The 19,303-nt window shown below is 37.6% G+C and overlaps 1 protein-coding gene across 2 annotated transcripts in view; it reads left to right on the top strand.

Moving 5' to 3' along the window:
* The window catches only part of PPARGC1A (PPARG coactivator 1 alpha), a 98,447-nt gene extending 81,858 nt beyond the window's left edge, over positions 1-16,589 (top strand). For both annotated transcript variants that reach the window (XM_039246054.1, XM_039246055.1), the window contains exons 11-13: positions 8,429-8,550; positions 8,884-9,035; positions 15,709-16,589. In XM_039246054.1, the coding sequence (XP_039101985.1) occupies positions 8,429-8,550; positions 8,884-9,035; positions 15,709-15,812 (378 nt within the window). In that variant the 3' untranslated portion in view covers positions 15,813-16,589. The remainder of the gene's footprint in view (positions 1-8,428; positions 8,551-8,883; positions 9,036-15,708) is intronic.
* The last annotated feature ends 2,714 nt before the right edge of the window (positions 16,590-19,303 follow it).

Raw genomic sequence — 19,303 nt, forward strand, 5'->3', positions numbered from 1 at the left:
ATTAAAAATTCAATTTTTCTAATTTTGCTGTATTTAATTAATAGCCTGTTCAATAATTATAATAACTCACATTTATATAATGCCATATAGTTTACAAAGCCTTTTAATATGGCACATTACAGTTAATCTTTACAAAAGAATATCATGTTGAGCAAGTGTGTAGGAAAATAGTTATTTCAGTGTTTGCAAATTCATATTTTATAAAATCCTTCATGTTTCTTCCCCAAAGTATCACACTGAAGAGAGAGATTAATAATCTCATCATATATTTGCTCATTTGGGCAAAATGCACCACTATAAACAAAGCTGTGTAGATAAATGTAGCTAAATGGCATATGTTTCTTTTATTCCTTCTAAAGATAATTTAGTGCCACATACTTAACGAGAGTGCATAAAGGAGAGACAGATCCTTTCACTAGTTTGGCTCTTTCCAAAATGTCAAATAGTGTGTGGTTGGTCCACATTCCATAGTTATGCCTGTGCCAAAAGCAACCTTGAGGTCACTAGCCCCAGATTCAAAGCAGATACCCCCTGCCTTCACTTTGTGTCACAAATGTTGACCAGTTCTTTAGTTAATTCTTTGAGTAAGACATTCTTTATCAGTTATCTCTGAAAGATGGCTTATATAGTAAAAATATCAAGTTGGCTTACGTTGAGTCATTAAAAATTAACTAAACATGTGTGAGAATTTTGGCCTTGAGATTTTTGTGTTTTTGTTTTGGAAAAGGAGATTTAAAAAAAAAAAAGCCTAGGACATAGAGATAATTTACTTTGCCAACACAGTGAACTATAAATAATAAGAGCTTAATATGAAGATTTAGGACTAACTCATAAATTCATCCCCTCTTGAACAGTGATATGCTATTTCTGCTTAACATAACTGGAAACTTGTGATCCTTTATGTGACAAATATTTGCTAGGTGCCTAGGATATAAAATTAGGTAAGACCTTGGAGCACCTGGGTGGCTCCGTCAGTTAAGCATCTGACTTCAGCTCAGGTCATGATCTCACGGTTCATGAGTTTGAGCCCCATATTGGGCTCTGTGCTGACAGCTTAGAGACTGGAGCCTGATTCCAAATCTGTGACTCTCTCTCTATCTCCCTCCTTCCCTCTCTCTTTCTCTCTCTCCATCCCTCCCCCCCCACCCTGTCGCTCAAAAAATAAATGTCAAAAAAGAAAATTTAAAACATTAGGTAAGACTGATCCAAACATCCAGAGAACTTCGTCTTCTGGCAGATAAAGATATGCAAACAAGCAATAGGGTATGTGAAGTGCTATTTCAGGAGGTAACCTAAGGTACTCTGGTGGCAAATGGGTGGACACCTATACCTGAGAATGAGGGCATTCCTGGCAAGGGTGAGATTGATCTGAAATTGAAAGATAAGGAAGGCAAAGGTTTTCTACACCAGTGCTTTCAGATTTGGTAGCCACTAGACACACAGAAAATGTAGCTAGCTAGGTCTGAATTAAGATGCACTATACATGGGATTGGACTTGGAAAACTTAGTTCAAAAGAAGAGTGTAAAATGCCTCGTTAATACTTTTTATATCAATGACAAGTTGAAATGATAATATTTTGGACATATTGAGGTAAACAAAATACATTATTAAAATTAGATTTTCTGTTTCTTTTTACTTTTTAAAATGTGCCTCCTTGAAAATTTAAACTTGCATAGGCTGCATTATATTTTTAGTGGGCATTGCTATTCTAGGCAGAAGCTATAGCTCACACTAAGTCCCCAGACAAGAGCAAGGTATGTTGGGAAACTGCTAGTCATTTAACCAGAACACTGGGGCACAGAATGAGTACTGGAGGGCTCGATGGAAGTGAAATCCTTAAAGTGTACTGTAAGTCATGACAAAGATCATGAAGGCTATCTTAAAGACAAAGCAGAATTACTTAATGAGTTTACCATGGAAAGATTTTCTGATTGCTTTCCTTCCTCAAGATGATCTACTTTCTTGTGCCACAGTGCATTTGCAAAATGTGTTTTAATGGACTTGGGCACGTTTAATGGACTTGGGCACCACTCATTTGACCGGATTAGCTTGAGAGGTCATTCATGAAACAGCTAAAGGCACTAGGACGGTCTGCTTAGATTGGTTGGGTAGGTGATTTACTTTCATATTTTTGAGACACCCTTAAAATGATGAATGAAGTAGTAAATTCTGTTCAGAATATCTAGGGCATAATGCTGGGTTATCTATTAATCAGATCAATCATATATAATTAGAGGACTTGCAAAGCAGAGGCTCAAAAAGGAAATGAAAAATATTAAATCATCGAATAACCCATATTTTACAAAATTAAAGCAGTCTTTACTGCCTTTGTCTTGTAGTCTATATTGCTTTTATTTTGAGGTCCATAAGGAGATGGTTTAGGAGGTCTAAATAAACTTGTCATTGCTTATGCATCTAAAAGTCTTTATCTAGACCAACCTGCATGCAGCAAATCACTGAGTTAAGAAAGGGCTAATAATCAGTAGTTACTAACACAGAATCTTATACCGGGGTTGCCTATTGCCACCGTTTTGATTGTTCCCTTCCTCCATTTTCCACCTAAACTCTTTTTCAAGAACCACTCCACCCTCTGTCTTTCTCAGCCTTGCAGTAATTTAGTTAATCAGAACTTTGCAAGCCAGAGTTTGGCACTTAATGTCTAAACTGTCACTGCCCTAAATTCTCATGGAGTTCCAAGTCCAGCTCATTTTCTGCCAGAAAACATGATAATGGGATGTTCATTTAAAGGGTAAATCTACACATTATGATATGGCTCAATGCTTGAAACCCAAACCAGATGTGCCTGGGCAATGACTGTGCTGTTTCATTTCTCTCTTCCATTCGTCACTATGCAGGAGCCAGGAACAGTGCTTCATCACAGATAATTACCAGCTTCTTCCAAATGAAAAAAAAAAAAAAAAAACAATTTGCGTGTAATTTCTCATAGTTATGATTTTGGGGGAAAACAGTTTTCTATCCAAGCCTTTTTCAAGAGATATGTCATGTAGGTTAGAATATGTGTTCTGTTATGAGTTGAACCTCACTATTTAGAAATTATCAGTTTTATTGAAAGCTGTCCTACATCTTCTCAGTTTCCATGTTGTCTGCCGTATCAGTGTGTTTACTTGCATACTGGCTCTTAAGTAGACTACCCTGGATTTATTCACACTGATCCAACTTTAGACATAGGAGAATATTCCTGGGTAGTGCTAGATGCAAGTAATTTTGGAAAACTGAATACTGTAGTTTTGTTTCTCCCCTAAGAGTATTAGATAGTATAATCAATATTAAGGGAGAGAGTGGGGAAAAAAACAATTTGACATTTTGTTAAGGTTTTGGCATTTCTTTCTGTCCATATGTGCCTTTTTACAGTCATCCACCCTCTTACTTTATCTTTCAGATGGGGGTCCTCACTATACCATTCAACCTAAAATGGCATAGATTTTATCCATACACCTCACATATATATTTGTAATATCTTTGGAATTTCTAAGGAAGTCAGGTTGGTAGCTAATCTGGAAATGAACATGAATCTTTTGTGGCTGAAGTTGACATGCAGCTTCCTTAACATGTGAGAAAGACTTTTTACATTATCCTCACTTGGAAATGTAGACTAAGAGTTCTGAGAATCAAAATCTAAATTATATCAGGCTGTTCATTGTTGCTGCCTGGCGTTGCAGAGCATTTTAGTGAGATAACCCATAAAGAAGCCACAAGCACAGCATTTGGCCTATGTTAGAATTCAATAAATGTTAACCTCCCCACTAAATTCCCTTTCTCTTAGTCAAACCCCTTTTTACCACAACTAGCTTATTATTTGACTAAACCATTGTATGTTTCCCCAGCTACCTGGAGGCTCTATTCTTTTTTTCTTTTTGATAAAGATTTTGATCATGCAAAGTCAGTTAATTTCAGTCTGTTTTTTCTTTATTTATCCCCCTGTATTTTGATATAATGATGATTTACTATACCTGTTAACGCAATATAAATCTTCAATTTTGTTATCCACCCCATCAGCAAACTAGCTTTTGTGAAAATTGAAGCTAAAAGATATTTGACAAATGTTCCATCCTCCTCAATAGTGAAAACCAGTCTGGAAATCATTTTTCAAGGAGCTTTTTCCAAAGGTTTAGAGTTCCTCCAAGCCTTTAAGAAGTTGAAAATGTTATTAAGCATTTTGATTTCTTTTCCTTTCATCTCCTGTTTAGAAATTAATGTCTTGAAAAATTGGCTTCAAATGTTAAGGTTTTTTTTTTTAAAGATATGGAATCTATTCATCTGTCTAATAAGACTGCAACATGTTAAAAATAATCGGTTCTTTGTTAGACATTTTGGCCAATCTTGGAAAGATTTTTGTCTTTGCTTTTAGACCTTCAGATGCCTTTTAGTTTCATTTTTAGCACTAGGAAAACCAAGCACTCTAATCATTTTCTAAAATGAGAATTTCAGCATGTATTCAATCTCTGATCTTTGTAAGGAAGCAAGATGAGGTTCCATTCCTGTGTTTCATAAAGGGAGATGATAGACAAATAGGTAATTTAAGTGATTGTGCACCAGCCCTTTGGGTTTCTGTTTTTTCCCATCTAGATTGTGTCTTCTTTTTACTGCAGAATGTATCAGTATCTGAAAAGGTCCTCTGGTTTATCTTCTTTGTGGGATCGTTGTTGCATACAGTTTTGTATAAAGAGGCAATTCAGAGACTGTCCCAATATGTTTGCATATGGACGTGCATATGGTCGATTTTAGCTTTAACTTCAAATTTCCTTGAATACGTAGGCTGTGTGTATTCCCATAATGGTAGTTGAGCAATTTCTTTGTGATGGTTCAATTTCTTTCTCTCTCTTCTGCATTTCCCCCTCCTTTTTCTTTATACAGTAGTAACCTTCCTAAAAAGGCCTATTAAAAAAGGAAAAAGCCCATAACAGCCATGCAAGCAGGCGCCAGAAAGTTTAGATAACAGTCCCATCACATTTGGCTGTTTGGCTAGAGCTGGTTGTAAATAGAATGGAATGTGGTGTTGTGAGTCCCTTACTCCAGTGCACAGCACTGCCCCAGGATGAGCCTCACCACCCATTTATATTTATTGATTTCCAGGATGTGCTGGCTGCTCTGGAACAACACAATTACAGCCTTCAATTGAGACATACAATCTACATGGAAGTGAATCAGGCAGTCTATTCTGTTTGCTGTAGTTTACCTGGTCAATTATTTAGACCTGATAGCTGTTGTCAAAGGAGTTGTGTTTTACTGAGTGTTTCAGTGGAGGCCCACCTCTGATTTTCAGAAGTGATTTTTAGAAGTGAGAGTTCTGCAAACATGTGGTTCCTCCACACTTCTTCCACTTAAACCTGTAAAAACAAATCATGGAAACCTTTGTCAATTCACTCAGCTGAACTACCTTGGCAAGGTCTTTCCCATGACTAAGCAACAAACCTGGCTTTCATTCTCCATTTTCTTAAAGAGCATCAGAGAGTAAGGATTACCCTTTGGCATCTTTGATGCAATGAAGGGTATAGGGTAAGGGTTAAAAATGATTAATTGATTGGTGATTGATTTTCCAACAAATATTCATTGAGACTGTTATGTTTCAAGTACCCTTAAAATACAGTAGTCAATAGGACAGATATGGATCCTGCTTTCATGAAACTTTCATTGTAGGGAGAGACAGACATGAAACAATGAATTAACTATTAATTATTTAATTACAATTGGGCATCAAACTCTAAGGAGGAATAGTGTACTATAAGAACAACTAAGGGCGCCTGGGTGGCTTAGTCGGTTAAGCATCTGACTTTCGCTTGGGTCATGATCTCACGGTTCGTGGGTTCGAGCCCTGCATCGGGCTCTGTGCTGACTGCCAGCTCAGAGTCTGGAGCCTGTTTCAGTCTGTGACTCCCTCTCTCTCTGACCCTCCCCTGCTCACGCTGTCTCTTCTCTCCTAGAAATTAAAAAAAAAAAAAAAAAAAAGAACAACTAATAAGAAGCGTGACCTCATTGCAAGTCTCAGAAAGGAAATGATTGTTAAGTGTAATTTTAATTTTTTTAATGTTTAGTTATTTTTTAGAGACAGAGAGAGACAGAGTGTGAGCAAGAGTGGGGCAGAAAGAGAGAGAGGGAGACACGGAATCCAAAGCAGGCTCCAGGCTCTGAGTTGTCAGCACAGAGTCCGATGCAGAGCTTGAACTCATGAACTGTGAGATCATGACCTGACCTGAAGTCAGACACTTCACTGACTGAGCCACCCAGGTGCCCTGAGTTCAGTGTGATTTTTAGACAGTCTGTGTATGTCAGAGAAGAGGAGAGAGAGACAGTGTGGGGAGGCTATTACAAATAGCAGGGGAACAGCTTGTGTGAAGGCCTTGGGGAAGGAAAGGAGCACAGTATATACTAGGGACTGAGCAGTTCAGTGTGGCTGGAAAATAAAGGATGAGTGGGAAGTAGGAGGTAAAACCCATGAGGAAGACAAGTCTAGACCATGCAGGGCCTCGTGGGTCCTATTAATGATTTAGGTCTTTCCTTAAAAGTTATGTGAGGCCATTGAACTGTTTTAGACAGTAACTGACATGATCAGATTCCTGTTCCCTTAGCAAAGATTATTTTGATTGAAGTGAAGGAATAGATTGGAGGAGAATAAATATAGACACAGGATCTGGGCTAAGAGACTGTTATGCTAGTCCAGAAAGAGATGCTGGCAGCTTGGTTTAGAAGAGATAGAATAAGAGAGAGAGAGAGACAGATGGGTATTTAGGAGGTAAAAATCAACAGGGCTTAATGAATGATTGGATGCACAGAGGAGACTAAAAGGAAAGAATGGAGGAAAACACTCAGGTTTTTATCCTGCATCCTGGCTAGATGGCATTGGTTGGAACTGGAGAGATGGGTTTGGGTAATGTTGGTCTAATTTGAAGTGCTCAGGGGACATCCAGCCTGAGATGTCAAATAGACAGTTGGCTATTTGAATCTGAAGCTCCGAGGAACTTCTCTGATGAAAACAGAAATATGAGCGTTGCATATGGTAAAAGAAGATGAGGAACGGATGATCAGAACACCTAGGAGACTATAGTCTGTAAATTGCTGTTATATTTCACGAGAGCTTACCGAGTTTTCACTCTTTGCCAGGCCCTCTGCTAAATACGGGGCATGTGAAAAGGAAAGACCTTCAGGGAATAACATAGAGTATCTCTTTGCCGTAGGCCCAGATTACTTTTTACATCATCCAAGACAGGATACTCCCAGTACTTCTGGAGATAACTCTTAGGCAAGCTGAAATCTATGCCTTAGTCCTGTGTATTTCCTAATCTTTGCTCCCATATAACTTAAGCCTTGCATCCTATAAATTCACTTCATTCCTGTTTGTTCTTAGTAGGCATATAGAAGAGTTGGTAAGCACATTCTTTACATTAATTCCTTATGTTCTTGAAAAACCTTCCTTTGGTTTTGAGAGACATCATCACCTTTGGCCTTGACTTCTTGAAACAACAGATAGAGGATTGGTTCTTACACGAAGAAGTGTTTTTTACTGTTTCATAAAAAAGGAGTCCATCCATGGGCTGTAAGATATTATTCCCATATTTTGTAGGTTATAAATTGCTGATGACTTTGAGATTATGATGATATTGACTCCACTTGTGAAAATTAGGCCACACCCTTCTAGTCTGTTCCTAAAATAAGATTCATTGCTAAAGTGAAATTTATAGCTTCTTTTATAGCTCTTATTTTTCAGAGACCCATGGCTTAAAATAACCTACATTTTAAGACTGTGCTTTTCATATTATTGTCTTTGGACCACCTGCATCAGAATCACTGGGGTGTGCTTATTAAAAATGGAGGTTGTTGAATCATATTTTCTAATTTTTTTAATATAGCCAAGATAAACCCCAATAATTTGCATTTTTAATAAGCACCCCAGGTAATTTTTATTTATACTAGAATTTAAGAATCGTTGTTTTAGGGAGGTCTAAATTTGTACATCTCATTATTAGAATCCTGAGTTAAATGAGAAATTAAACAGTGTTGCAAGCCAGGTCAGTTTCTTAACCAATTTTGAAGATTAATAATCAAGTCATAGGTGTTAAAATACTTAATAGGTATCTTTCAGCTGTCCAGGGATAAAAAGATGGCATTGCCCATATTTCTTTTGTGATGCTTAGAAGCTCACTTGAGAGAAGCACAGAGCTGGAGAGCAAACACAGAAGAGAGAGAGAGTAGGCGGTGTGGCAGAACGAGAAGTGCTGGAGAAATGGGCACTAAACCTTGGGTCACGTGTAGCCTCTCACTCAGTTTTAGTGTAGGTTTTGCTTTAACTGGCGTGTTCTGTGGGTTCTTGATACACACGATCATACATGTATGAATGTTTCTAGAGGTGCAACTCCCTTCCTATCTCCAGAACTGGCAAAAGTCTCTCCTTACTTCCCCCTCCTTCCCCAGGAAGAACGCCGCGTGATTTACGTTGGTAAAATCAGACCTGACACAACACGGACGGAACTGAGGGACCGTTTTGAAGTTTTTGGTGAAATTGAGGAGTGCACAGTAAATCTGCGGGATGATGGGTAAGAATCTTCAAGATTATTTCTTGTTTAGAAGCTGACATATGTAAAAAATTATGGCCGTAAGATTACTAGGATGGGAATGCTTTGACAGATGACATGTTGAGTTCAGAACCTTATTTATTTTCTTTTATCCCTATTTATTAATCTTTCTAGTTGAGATTTCCTGTCCCAGAAATAAGTATTTAGCTGCTTGACAGGACAATCACACTGATAAATGGATGCAGCGGTTCAGACACTGGCACCAGCGAAGTCTCCCAAAGTAAGGAAGGGTTACAGGCATATATGTTAATGCTTCCTCACCAGCTTTGATCCTCTCTTCTCTGTCCATTGCAGAGACAGCTATGGTTTCATTACCTACCGTTATACCTGTGATGCTTTTGCTGCTCTTGAAAATGGATACACTTTGCGCAGGTCGAATGAAACTGACTTCGAGCTGTACTTTTGTGGACGCAAGCAATTTTTCAAGTCTAACTATGCAGACCTAGGTATGGATTTTATTGTACGCAGAACGAGGAATCCATAATGTAAGGCTCCAAATGGAAGCAGATGTAAACCAAAGGCATATTGGGTTGGACCATCGTTTTATTTTGCTAGGAGGAATATTTGAATACAGATTTTATCGTATTTTTAATTTTTAACATATGGGACATTCGCAGAAACAAGGGGCGTAGGTTTTGGCAACAAAGGACAGACGTGAATTCTTTGTATTGTCTTCCCAAATGCTGAAAGTCTGCACTATTTTCCTATGTGTATGTTTGCAAGTGTTTATGTTGTGTGTGTGTGTGTGTGTATGTGTGTGTGTGTCTTTGTTGTGTAGGTTTGCAATGCGCTATTGCTTTCTGTGCCTGCCCTGATTCCTTTTGTATAAACCTTAGTGGTATCATCATTGTCTCATGGAACAGAATATGCAAAAGTTCAGTTCTTTTTTCCTTATTGTCCTACAAACTCTTAAAAATGTTAAGACATATTCTACAAATTACCCCTTGAGCGGAGAAAATATGCTAAATCACACTATACTTTCTTTAAAACAAAAGAAGAAAAAAAACTTGCTCTGTTTTTAGTGTTTCCAGATGCCAGGCACTGTGCTCCAGGCTCTGCAAACATTTTCCTATTTAATTACCAGAACAATCTAAGGAGGTGGCTATTGTTACCCTCATCTCCCTTTTACAGATAAGGAAACTGAAGCATTTCTAAATATTCATTTTTCCTGTTATAAAAGTTATACAGACTCAAGGGGTAAAATTTGGGAAACATAAAAAAGTCTTAAGAACAATAGTCCTATCACCTATCAGCATATCACCTAAAGGTCTGCTGTGGGCTTTGCAGTTCAGTGTTTTGTCTCAGAAAGTCTAGTATCTGGGGCACCTGGGTGACTCAGTTGGTTAAGTGTCAGACTTCAGCTCAGGTCATGGTCTCGCGGTTCGTGAGTTGGAGCCTCACATCGGGCTCTGTGCTAACAGCCTGCTCAAAGCCTGGAGTCTGTTTCAGATTCTGTGTCTCCCTCTCTCTCTCTCTGACCTTCCCCTGTTCATACTCTCTCTCTCTCTCTCAGAAATAAATAAAAACATTAAAAAAAATTTTTTTTAAAGAAAGTCTAGTTTCTTATAGTTGAGGTCACATCCTATAAATCTATAAAGTTTTAAATTCTACTTTTCTCAGCTAATATTATAGAAGTTCATTTTCCACTGTGATTCATGGGATTAAAAATAATTTATCAACTTATTTTAATGGTTGCATGGTATTGTGTTAGGTGAATACCATTATATTTAATCATTCCATTATAACTAAACATTTATTTAATTTTCAATGTTTTTGGCATTATTAATAATGCCAAAATGGACATCTTAATTTTCTTCCCAAGCTTAATTTGGTGACTTTGCATGTCATTCCCTGTTTAATGTGTGTATTGTAAGCCTTTAAATTCTTAGATGAAGGAATGAAGGAAAGAAAATGGCAAATGTCTTCTGCATATGATATAATTATTTAAATCAATTTGTAATAATAATCATAAAATTAACATATAAATCTATTCCGAAGCATTACTCTATATCTGTCTGCACTTGCTTTGGCTTGGTATAAAGAAAGAAATGAATACCAAATACAGGGATTTTTTTTCCTCCCTTCCACCAAAGTGATGTCTTCCTAAAGTAATGGATATAGGTGGTGTGCATTGTTCAGGGGGAATATGCTATAATTCACTTCACAAGCTAAATAGATAGTATGGAGCAGGGGAGAGGCAGCTGACTGTCAGAGAGATAGAGGCCTGGGGATGAAAATATAAAAGGTGGCAAGTCATTTGTTCAAATGTTGGCTGATAAAAACAGTCAAGAAGGATTGAAGTCTTAAGTTGATTTGACTTATTTTCTTCAGTGATGAAGGCCAGGGTGTTTCCAGTCTTTCAAAACATCTAGAGTTTAAAATAAGCTACCTAGAGGGGCCTTTAAATCACGATTCATCACTGGAGAGGGAGGATTGGATGGTATTTCCAAATTGAACCGGAGCCTCCCTGAAATATTTCTAAGAAGGATGTTCCCCTCTTGTTATCTCTCTGCCTAGCCAGCAGCAATAGAAACTTTGCCATCACGAAGCTGGCTCTGTACTCTCTGAAAAGTAGGTTTGATGTGTATTGTAGTAGCCTGGCTTTTTCCAATTCCCTCAAGTCCCCCGATTTCATGAAGGGCAGTCGATCGGAGCGTAGTCACAGTATAGTTGAAAGACCCCTGGCTTTGGAATCTTACAGACCTGGTTTTGAAACCTGACTTAAATTCTGACCTTGAACAAACAATTACACTCCCTCTGCCTCCAGTTTCTCATTTATAACCCACCCCATAATGCTGCTGCAAAGATTAATAAATCAATGTTTGTGAAGCTGTTAGCACAGTGTCTGGCATAAAGTAGGTGCTCAATAAATAGAAACTATGATTATGATTATAAATGATGTTAATGAGAAGTTAGAAATTTCAAGATATTTTATTTTTTTAATGTTTATTTTTAAAGGGGGGAGAGGGCAGAGAGGGAGAGAGGGAGACACAGAATCCGAACCAGGCCCCAGGCTGCAAACTGTCATCACAGAGCCTGAGGCAGGGCTCAAGCCCACGGACCATGAGATCATGACCTGAGGTGAAGTCAGACACTTAACCTACTGGGCCACCCAGGTGCCCCTGAAATTTCAAGTTATTTTAAAATGAAAGCATCAACATCAGGGGCCAGCTGCAGAACTGAACAACATTCACATGTGTCTTGTTTTTCTCCTCTGAAGATGTTCAGTGAAATGCTTCAGGGCATGACCAGTGAATTTGGTGAACATGAGATCATACTGGACACTTGGAGGGATCAAAGCTCATATGTGTGTCAAGAGTTAGTGAAAATGATGTGATATAGATTAATTTTACCAAGAGTAAAGTGACTTCTCATTTTAGATATATTTAATCAATTTTTTTCTGTTTTTATTTGACCCCCCCAAGTCAAGTTAGCTCACACATCTTATTCCTCTACTATTGAGGCCACCTAGTGATAACTACAATACTATTAGTGCAAAATATAATGATTCCACATTAATATCATAAGCCAGTTTTATAAGTGAGACTCAGAGTTTAAATGAACAGTCAATATTACTGAGGTAGAGGCAGGATTTAAGCCTGGGTTCCATGAATCTGTAACCTCTGAGTCTGTCTGTTTAGTGTCTGATAAACAGTTGAATCTTTCTGAAAGACCTCAATGAAAAATCTTGAAAAGATAGAAATTAAATTAGGACTATAGGAACAGAAGAGAAGGATGGGCCAGTATTAAGAATATAATAATTTGGGGCACCTGAGTGGCTCAGTTTAGTGAGGATCTGACTATAGCTCAAGTCCCGAACTCCCCGTTTGTGAGTTCAAGCCCTTACCAGGTTCTGTGCTGACAGCTCAGGACCTGGAGGCTGCTTTAGATTCTGTCACCCTCTCTTTCTGCTCCTCCCCTGTCCACATTTGTCTATCTCTCTCTCAAAAATAAATAAACATCAAAGAAAAGTTTAAAAAACATAATAATTTGTTTATCAGGAATTAGTTACAGCATAAAGCTCACAGTTGAAACACATAAGAAAAATAAAGTAAATAATATATCCATCACAAATTCTTTATTAACTCAAAAAATGTATTACATTATCAGCAACTTGAATGTATGCATAACTATATATATATATACACACTCTTGGCATTAATTAGTAAATCTTCCCAATACCCAACACAACTATTTTCAACTACATTTTTGTTTATTTTTAGTATACTGGCATTCAAGATTAATGCATTTATTCAAAAAATATTAATTTTAGTACCTACTTTGTGTCAACAGTTTTCTAGGTGGTGGGAATATAGCTGCCATGTGATATGTTTCTATTTATATGGTATCATTATTTAGAACAATATTTTTAATTTTTTTTGATGTTTTATTTATTTATTTCTGAGAGAGAGAGAGAGAGGAGAGACAGTGTGAGCAGGGGAAGGTCAGAGAGAGCAGGAGACACAGAATCTGAAACAGACTCCAGGCTCTGAGCTGGCTGTCAGCACAGAGCCTGACGCAGGGCTCGAACCCATGAACCATGAGATCATGACCTGAGCAGAAGTCAGACGCTTAACCGACTAAGCCACCCAGGCACCCCATTGAACAATATATTTTTTAAAGTAGAGTGGCTTTTGGGTTATTCCTGTACAACTTTCTTACGTCTTACTTGTGTTGCGATATCCTTCTTTAGTGGCAAGAAAGTGGTGGCATCGATGTTGTTGTCTCAGGAATTGTACGTAACCACATTCTGTATTCATGCAACGACAAAGATTTTGTGGATGCCCCTGGAGTGACATAGTATGTCCATATAAGGGATTACAAATATGTGAATGCAAGCCGTCCATTTCATAGTGAGGAAACTCTTGAGAACCACTGTTTTTGAAATATTTTTTTTGCTAATGAAAATGTGGAAGCACTGAAATTCTGGGTTTGATGTAGAGAAACCCAAAGTGAAGATATTTTAAGTCTTCTCAAAATTTCCTTCAGGGAAGATGTGTATGTGTGCTCTTGATGTTTCAGTGATGACCTTAATGCCCACAAATTCCAGCCATCAGGGAGTTCTTCTAACTTGATTCGTAATGCAAGTGGAATTCTGATTTCACGTTAATCTCAAGCAATGAGCAGGACTTTTGTGTGTGTTTCTACAAGAAAGATTTTAATTGGAACAACAGCTGGTCCTGAGGCTTTAGTGATACAAGCCAACTGCTCATTAGGCTCTGAAGAGAAGGGTGGGAGCCAGTGTGATTTAAGAATTGACTCCTGGAGGGGCATCTGGGTAGCTCAGTTGGTTAAGCATCCGACTTCGGCTCAGGTCATGATCTCACAGTTCGTGGGTTCAAGCCCCGCATTGGGCTCTGTGCTGACCACTAGCTCAGAGTCTGGAGCCTGCTTCCGATTCTGTATTTCCCTCTCTCTCTCTGACCCTCCCCTGCTCATGCTGTCTCTCTCTCTCAGAAATAAATAAAACATAAAAAAAAAAAAAAAAGAATTGACTCCTGGAGATTTTAGTGAAGAGTGATTGGCCATTTTTTGTCCTTTCTTTTATGTCTGAGGCCGATCGCAATTGCTGTTCTTACCTGGAAAAGCTTGATTGACAACAAGTCAGTAAATACAAGGGATGGTAAGAAGGAAAGGAAAAACAAAGTGAAGGAATTTCCTTGCCAGTAAACCTGAGATGGTTAAAGTAGCTTGAAGCGAGGAGGGAAAATCAGCCCAGTACTGGAGAGCTTGAGGGATTGCAACCTTTTTGACAGAACAGCTTCTGAGGTCAATGAGTATGCCTCCACATCATCTACTCTTATACTCTCTGCCACTTTGGACGTTTCTATTTTGTAACTTATTCTGGATAAAACATACAAATGTTCATATTTTTGTAGGATTGTTAATGTTTCCCAGAGAGGTCTTGTTTTCCTTTCAAATAAGTGCTTTCAAAACAATGAATTAATTTGCAGGAGCCTTCCTCTTATATTTCCAAGATATCTTTTCCTCATTTGCAAGACCAGCAAGAAATATCTGAATTTTTTTTTATAAATGTCAGTGAAGGAAAATCAGAAATATTTAGAATCAGAATTTCATTCCACATCTGTTGTTGCTGGAACATGACAGTTTCGTTAAGGGCTATGCGAAGTATGTGGACCTTTTCACAAAAGCTGCCTTGGACTAGTTTAGGAATTCAAAGAAGATCATGGTTTTATTTATATCTGTTTATTTTTCCTCTCATATTTGTGGGTAAAGAGGTTGACTTTGCCTTCTCTGGACATGAAGTGTTTGCCTAAACCTTCTCATTTGGGTATAATGCCACTATTGCTGGGGTCCCCTAGTACTAGAATAGATAAATGGATCATATGTCCCTCCCGCCTGAAAGGGAAGGAGCCAGGAAGCAAATGGGTGAAATTCTGGTAATTCTCCCTCCCGCCCATTCACCTGGCTATTATGCTCCATGAAATCCATCCCATTGAAATAGGAAAATTAATTCCAGCTTCTACTCTTACCTGTCCACTTATGTTGTTGAGGAACCTTGGGTAAGTCCTTTAACATGCCAGGATGTGGTTATTTTTAAAGTGTATTGATTGAATATGTTTCTATTGAATAGAAATATTAAAGTTTCTTCTGATTACCTCCTAGGATTGTTTAAGACTAAAATGAGTCAATAAATGGGTGTTTTAAATGCTTACCACTCTTTACTCTCTGCAAATTGGTGTATTTTAAATTCCTATTTTTATGTATTATATATAATTATATATACATTTGTAAATATATTGGTATGTTATTCATAAATTATTATATTTAAATGTGTATATATATATATATGTACCAAAAGTATGCCAGTAAAATATTGGGGCTATATAGCCTCCGCAAATATATATTTATATAACTTTATATCAATATTGATATTAGTATTGATATTAATATCAATATATGTCTATCAATTGTATTCATATCAGTTAATATCAATATTGATATTTATATCAATATATATACCGATAAAAATTGGGTACTTTTTTAAAAGTATATTAATCGGACAAGTTGTTATTGAATCAAGTAATCTTGAATTGGATGATTGAGTTAATGACAGTCGGCAAAGAGTGTGTCTAACCTAGCCTGGGTTTCTTGCAGATTCAAACTCAGATGACTTTGACCCTGCTTCCACCAAGAGCAAGTATGACTCTCTGGATTTCGATAGTTTACTGAAAGAAGCTCAGAGAAGCTTGCGCAGGTAACATGTTCCCTGGCTGAAGATGACAGAGGGACGGTGAATACCTCACGGGACAGCGCGTCCTTCCCTAACTGACTATTGCAAGTCATACTTAGGAATTTCTCCTACTTTACACTCTGTATAAAAACAAAACAAAACAACAACAATACAACAAGAACAACAACAATGGTTTACATGAACACAGCTGCTGAAGAGGCAAGAGACAGAATGGATATCCAGTAAGCACGTTTATTCATGGGTGTCAGCTTTGCTTTCCCTGGAGTCTCTTGGTGATGGAGTGTGTGTGTGTGCGCTCGCGTGTGTGTACGTGTGCGAGTGTGCCGGTGCGGGTGCGGGTGTGCGCCCATGCGCGCACCTGGTTTGGGGGAAGTGTGTACGTACAGGCGGGGACTGGGGGCACCCGACCAGAGTGCGCCTGGGCAAATCACTTCAAATGGCAGCAGTTCCATGAAGACGCACTTAAAACCTAGAACTTCAAAATGTTCATATTCTAGTCAAAAAGAAAAAAAAATGCATAAATTCAAAAGGAAAGAAAACTAACCAACCAACCACAAACCACCCTAAAATGACAGCCACTGATGTCTGGGCATCAACCTCCGTACTCTTGTTTTTTAAGAAAGTGCAAAATCAACCTGAAGCAAGCTTTCTCTCATAACGTAACGGTTATATGACAATCCCGGAGAAACCACAGTTTCTGTAAAACTAATATCCTTTCTCTCTCTCTCTCTTTCTCTCTCTCCCTCCCTCCATCCATCTATTTCTTCCTCCCTCTCTGCCCCCCTCTCCGCACCTTCTCTCCTCTCTCCCTCTTCCATTCTCCCTCTCTTTCTTTCTGTTTCTTCTTTTTTTCCCTTTGGCCATGGAGTCTGGGTGGGAGAGGTTACTGCAGACGCGGGAATGCTAAACTTTCCTAACATTTTGAAGTTTCTGTAGTTCATCCTCTGTCCTGACACCCATGTAAATGTCCCCAATGTTGATCTTCCACTGCAAATTTCAAAAGCCTTGTAAATGGTCAAGCGTGCAGCTTGTTCAGTGGTTCTTTCTGAGGAGTGGGCACGGTGTTACATTACTAATGAGAGTTGGGTAGAACTCTCTGGTATGTGTTCAGATAGTGTAATTGCTACATTCTCTGATGTAGTGAAGTATTTACAGATGTTAAATGGAGTATTTTTATTTTGTGTACATACTATACAACGATGTTCTTTTTTGTTACAGCTATGCACTGTAAATGCAGCCTTCTTTTCAAAACTGCTAAATTTTTCTTAATCAAGAATATTCAAATGTAATTATGAGGTGATACAATTATTGTACACTAACATATTTAGAAGCTGAACTTACTGCTTATATATATTTGATTGTAAAAACAAAAAAGACAGTGTGTGTGTCCGTCAAGTGCAACAACAAAATGATGCTTTACGCACATCCATCCCTTCTTATGTGAGCTTCAATCTGAGCATCTTGTCAAGAAATATCCTAGACTCCCTAAAGGTATTAACCACTTATGCGATATTTTTCCACATTTTCTTGTTGCTTGTTTTTCTTTGAAGTTTTATACACTGGATTTGTTAGGGGAATGAAATTTTCTCATCTAAAATTTTTCTAGGAGATATCATGATTTTATGTAAAGTCTCTCAATGGGTAACCATTAAGAAATGTTTTTATTTTCTCTATCAACAGTAGTTTTGAAACTAGAGGTCAGAAATCTTTTTAAAATGCTGTTTCGTTTTAATTTTTGTGATTTTAATTTGATACAAAATGCTGAGGTAATAATTACAGTATGATTTTTACAACAATTAATGTGTGTCTGAAGACTATTCTTGAAGCCAGTATCTCTTTCCCTTGGCAGAGTATGATGATGGTATTTATCTGTATTTTTTACAGTTATGCATCCTGTATAAATACTGATATTTCATTCCTTTGTTTACTAAAGAGACATATTTATCAGTTGCAGATAGCCTATTTATTATAAATTATGAGGGGATGAAAATAATAAAGCCAGTGGAAATTTTCTACCTAGGATGCATGGCAACTGTCAGGTTGCAGTTGAAATGTTTCATTTGGAAAATTCAGCTTTTGCAGAAGCGGTTTCTACTTGCACTAGCTTGGCCTCTGACGTGACCATGATGTTGTTCTTGATGACATTGCTTCTGCTAAATTCAATAAAAACTTCAGAAAAACCTCCATTTTGAGCATCAGGATTTCATCTGAGTGCGGAGCCCCTGGAAAGGAAGTCAGGAAAGTTTGGAGTGTGTATTCAAGTTTCTAAATTGAGATTCGATTACATTTTGGCCGACATGACTTTTCTGGAAGATGTGATACACCTACTACTTAATCGTTCTTTTTCTTTCTCTCGCCCAACACAATCTTATAAAATGGATTTCACCCCCAGGCCAATGCAGCTAATTTTGATAGCTGTATTCATTTATCACCAGCATATTGTGTTCTGAGTGAATCCACTGTCTGTCCTGTCGGATGCTTGCTTGATTTTTTGGCTTCTTATTTCTAAGTAGATAGAAAGCAATAAAAAAAAATATGAAATAAAAGAACTTGTTCACAGGTTCTGCGTTACGGCAGTAACACATCTTTAATCCGCCTAATTCTTGTTGTTCTGTAGGTTAAATGCAGATATTTTAACTCTGTGTGAACGCCAAACTAAAGTTTACAGTCTTTCTTTTGGAATTTTGAGTATCTTCTGTTGTAGAATAATAATAATAAAAAAGACTATTAAAAGCAATAAATTATTTTTAAGAAATCAATATTTAGTAAATCATATTATGTGTTCAAGGACCAGATGCGTTCTCTATTTTGCCTTTAAATTTTTGTGATCCAATTTTAAATACATTCTCCTTTTTGCCCTGGATTGTTGACATGAGTAAAATACTTGGTTTCTTTTCTTACTTTTCAAAAAGACAACACTACAGATTTCATGTTGAGGATTAATTTATCCCCACTCTGGCCTGACAAATATTGTTAACATGAAGATAGTTTTCCTCCATGGACTTCAAATTGCATCTAAAATTAGTGCAAAGAGAGAATCACTCAACCATCTGAGTAGAGCTTTTTGTATCTTATGCAGACCCTGTGGGTAGCCCATCAAAACATCAACTGTGTTCCTTTATTTTTATTTGTAATTTTTTTGGAGAGAATCTTTCCAATGAACACATGCACACCATCATCACTGGAGGCAAATTTCAGCATAGATCTGTAGGATTTTTAGATGACTGCGGGCCATTGGCTTCTTGCTGTGGTAAGTACCACATCTACAATTTTGGGAACCGAACCAGTGCTTTAGAAATGTGGGGTTTTTTTTTTCCTTTTTTAAAGAGATGTAGCAGAATAATTCTTCCAGTGCAACAAAATCAATTTTTGCTAAACGACTCCGAGAACAATGCTATTGGGCTGTCAACATTCAAAGCAGCAGAGAGGGAACTTTGCACTATTGGGGTATGATGGTTGGATCAGTTGAAAAAAGGAAACCTTTTCATGCCTTTAGAT

The sequence above is a fragment of the Hyaena hyaena genome, unplaced genomic scaffold (assembly GCF_003009895.1).
Source record: "Hyaena hyaena isolate Hyena2069 unplaced genomic scaffold, ASM300989v1 scaffold_278, whole genome shotgun sequence".
Lineage (NCBI taxonomy): Eukaryota > Metazoa > Chordata > Mammalia > Carnivora > Hyaenidae > Hyaena > Hyaena hyaena.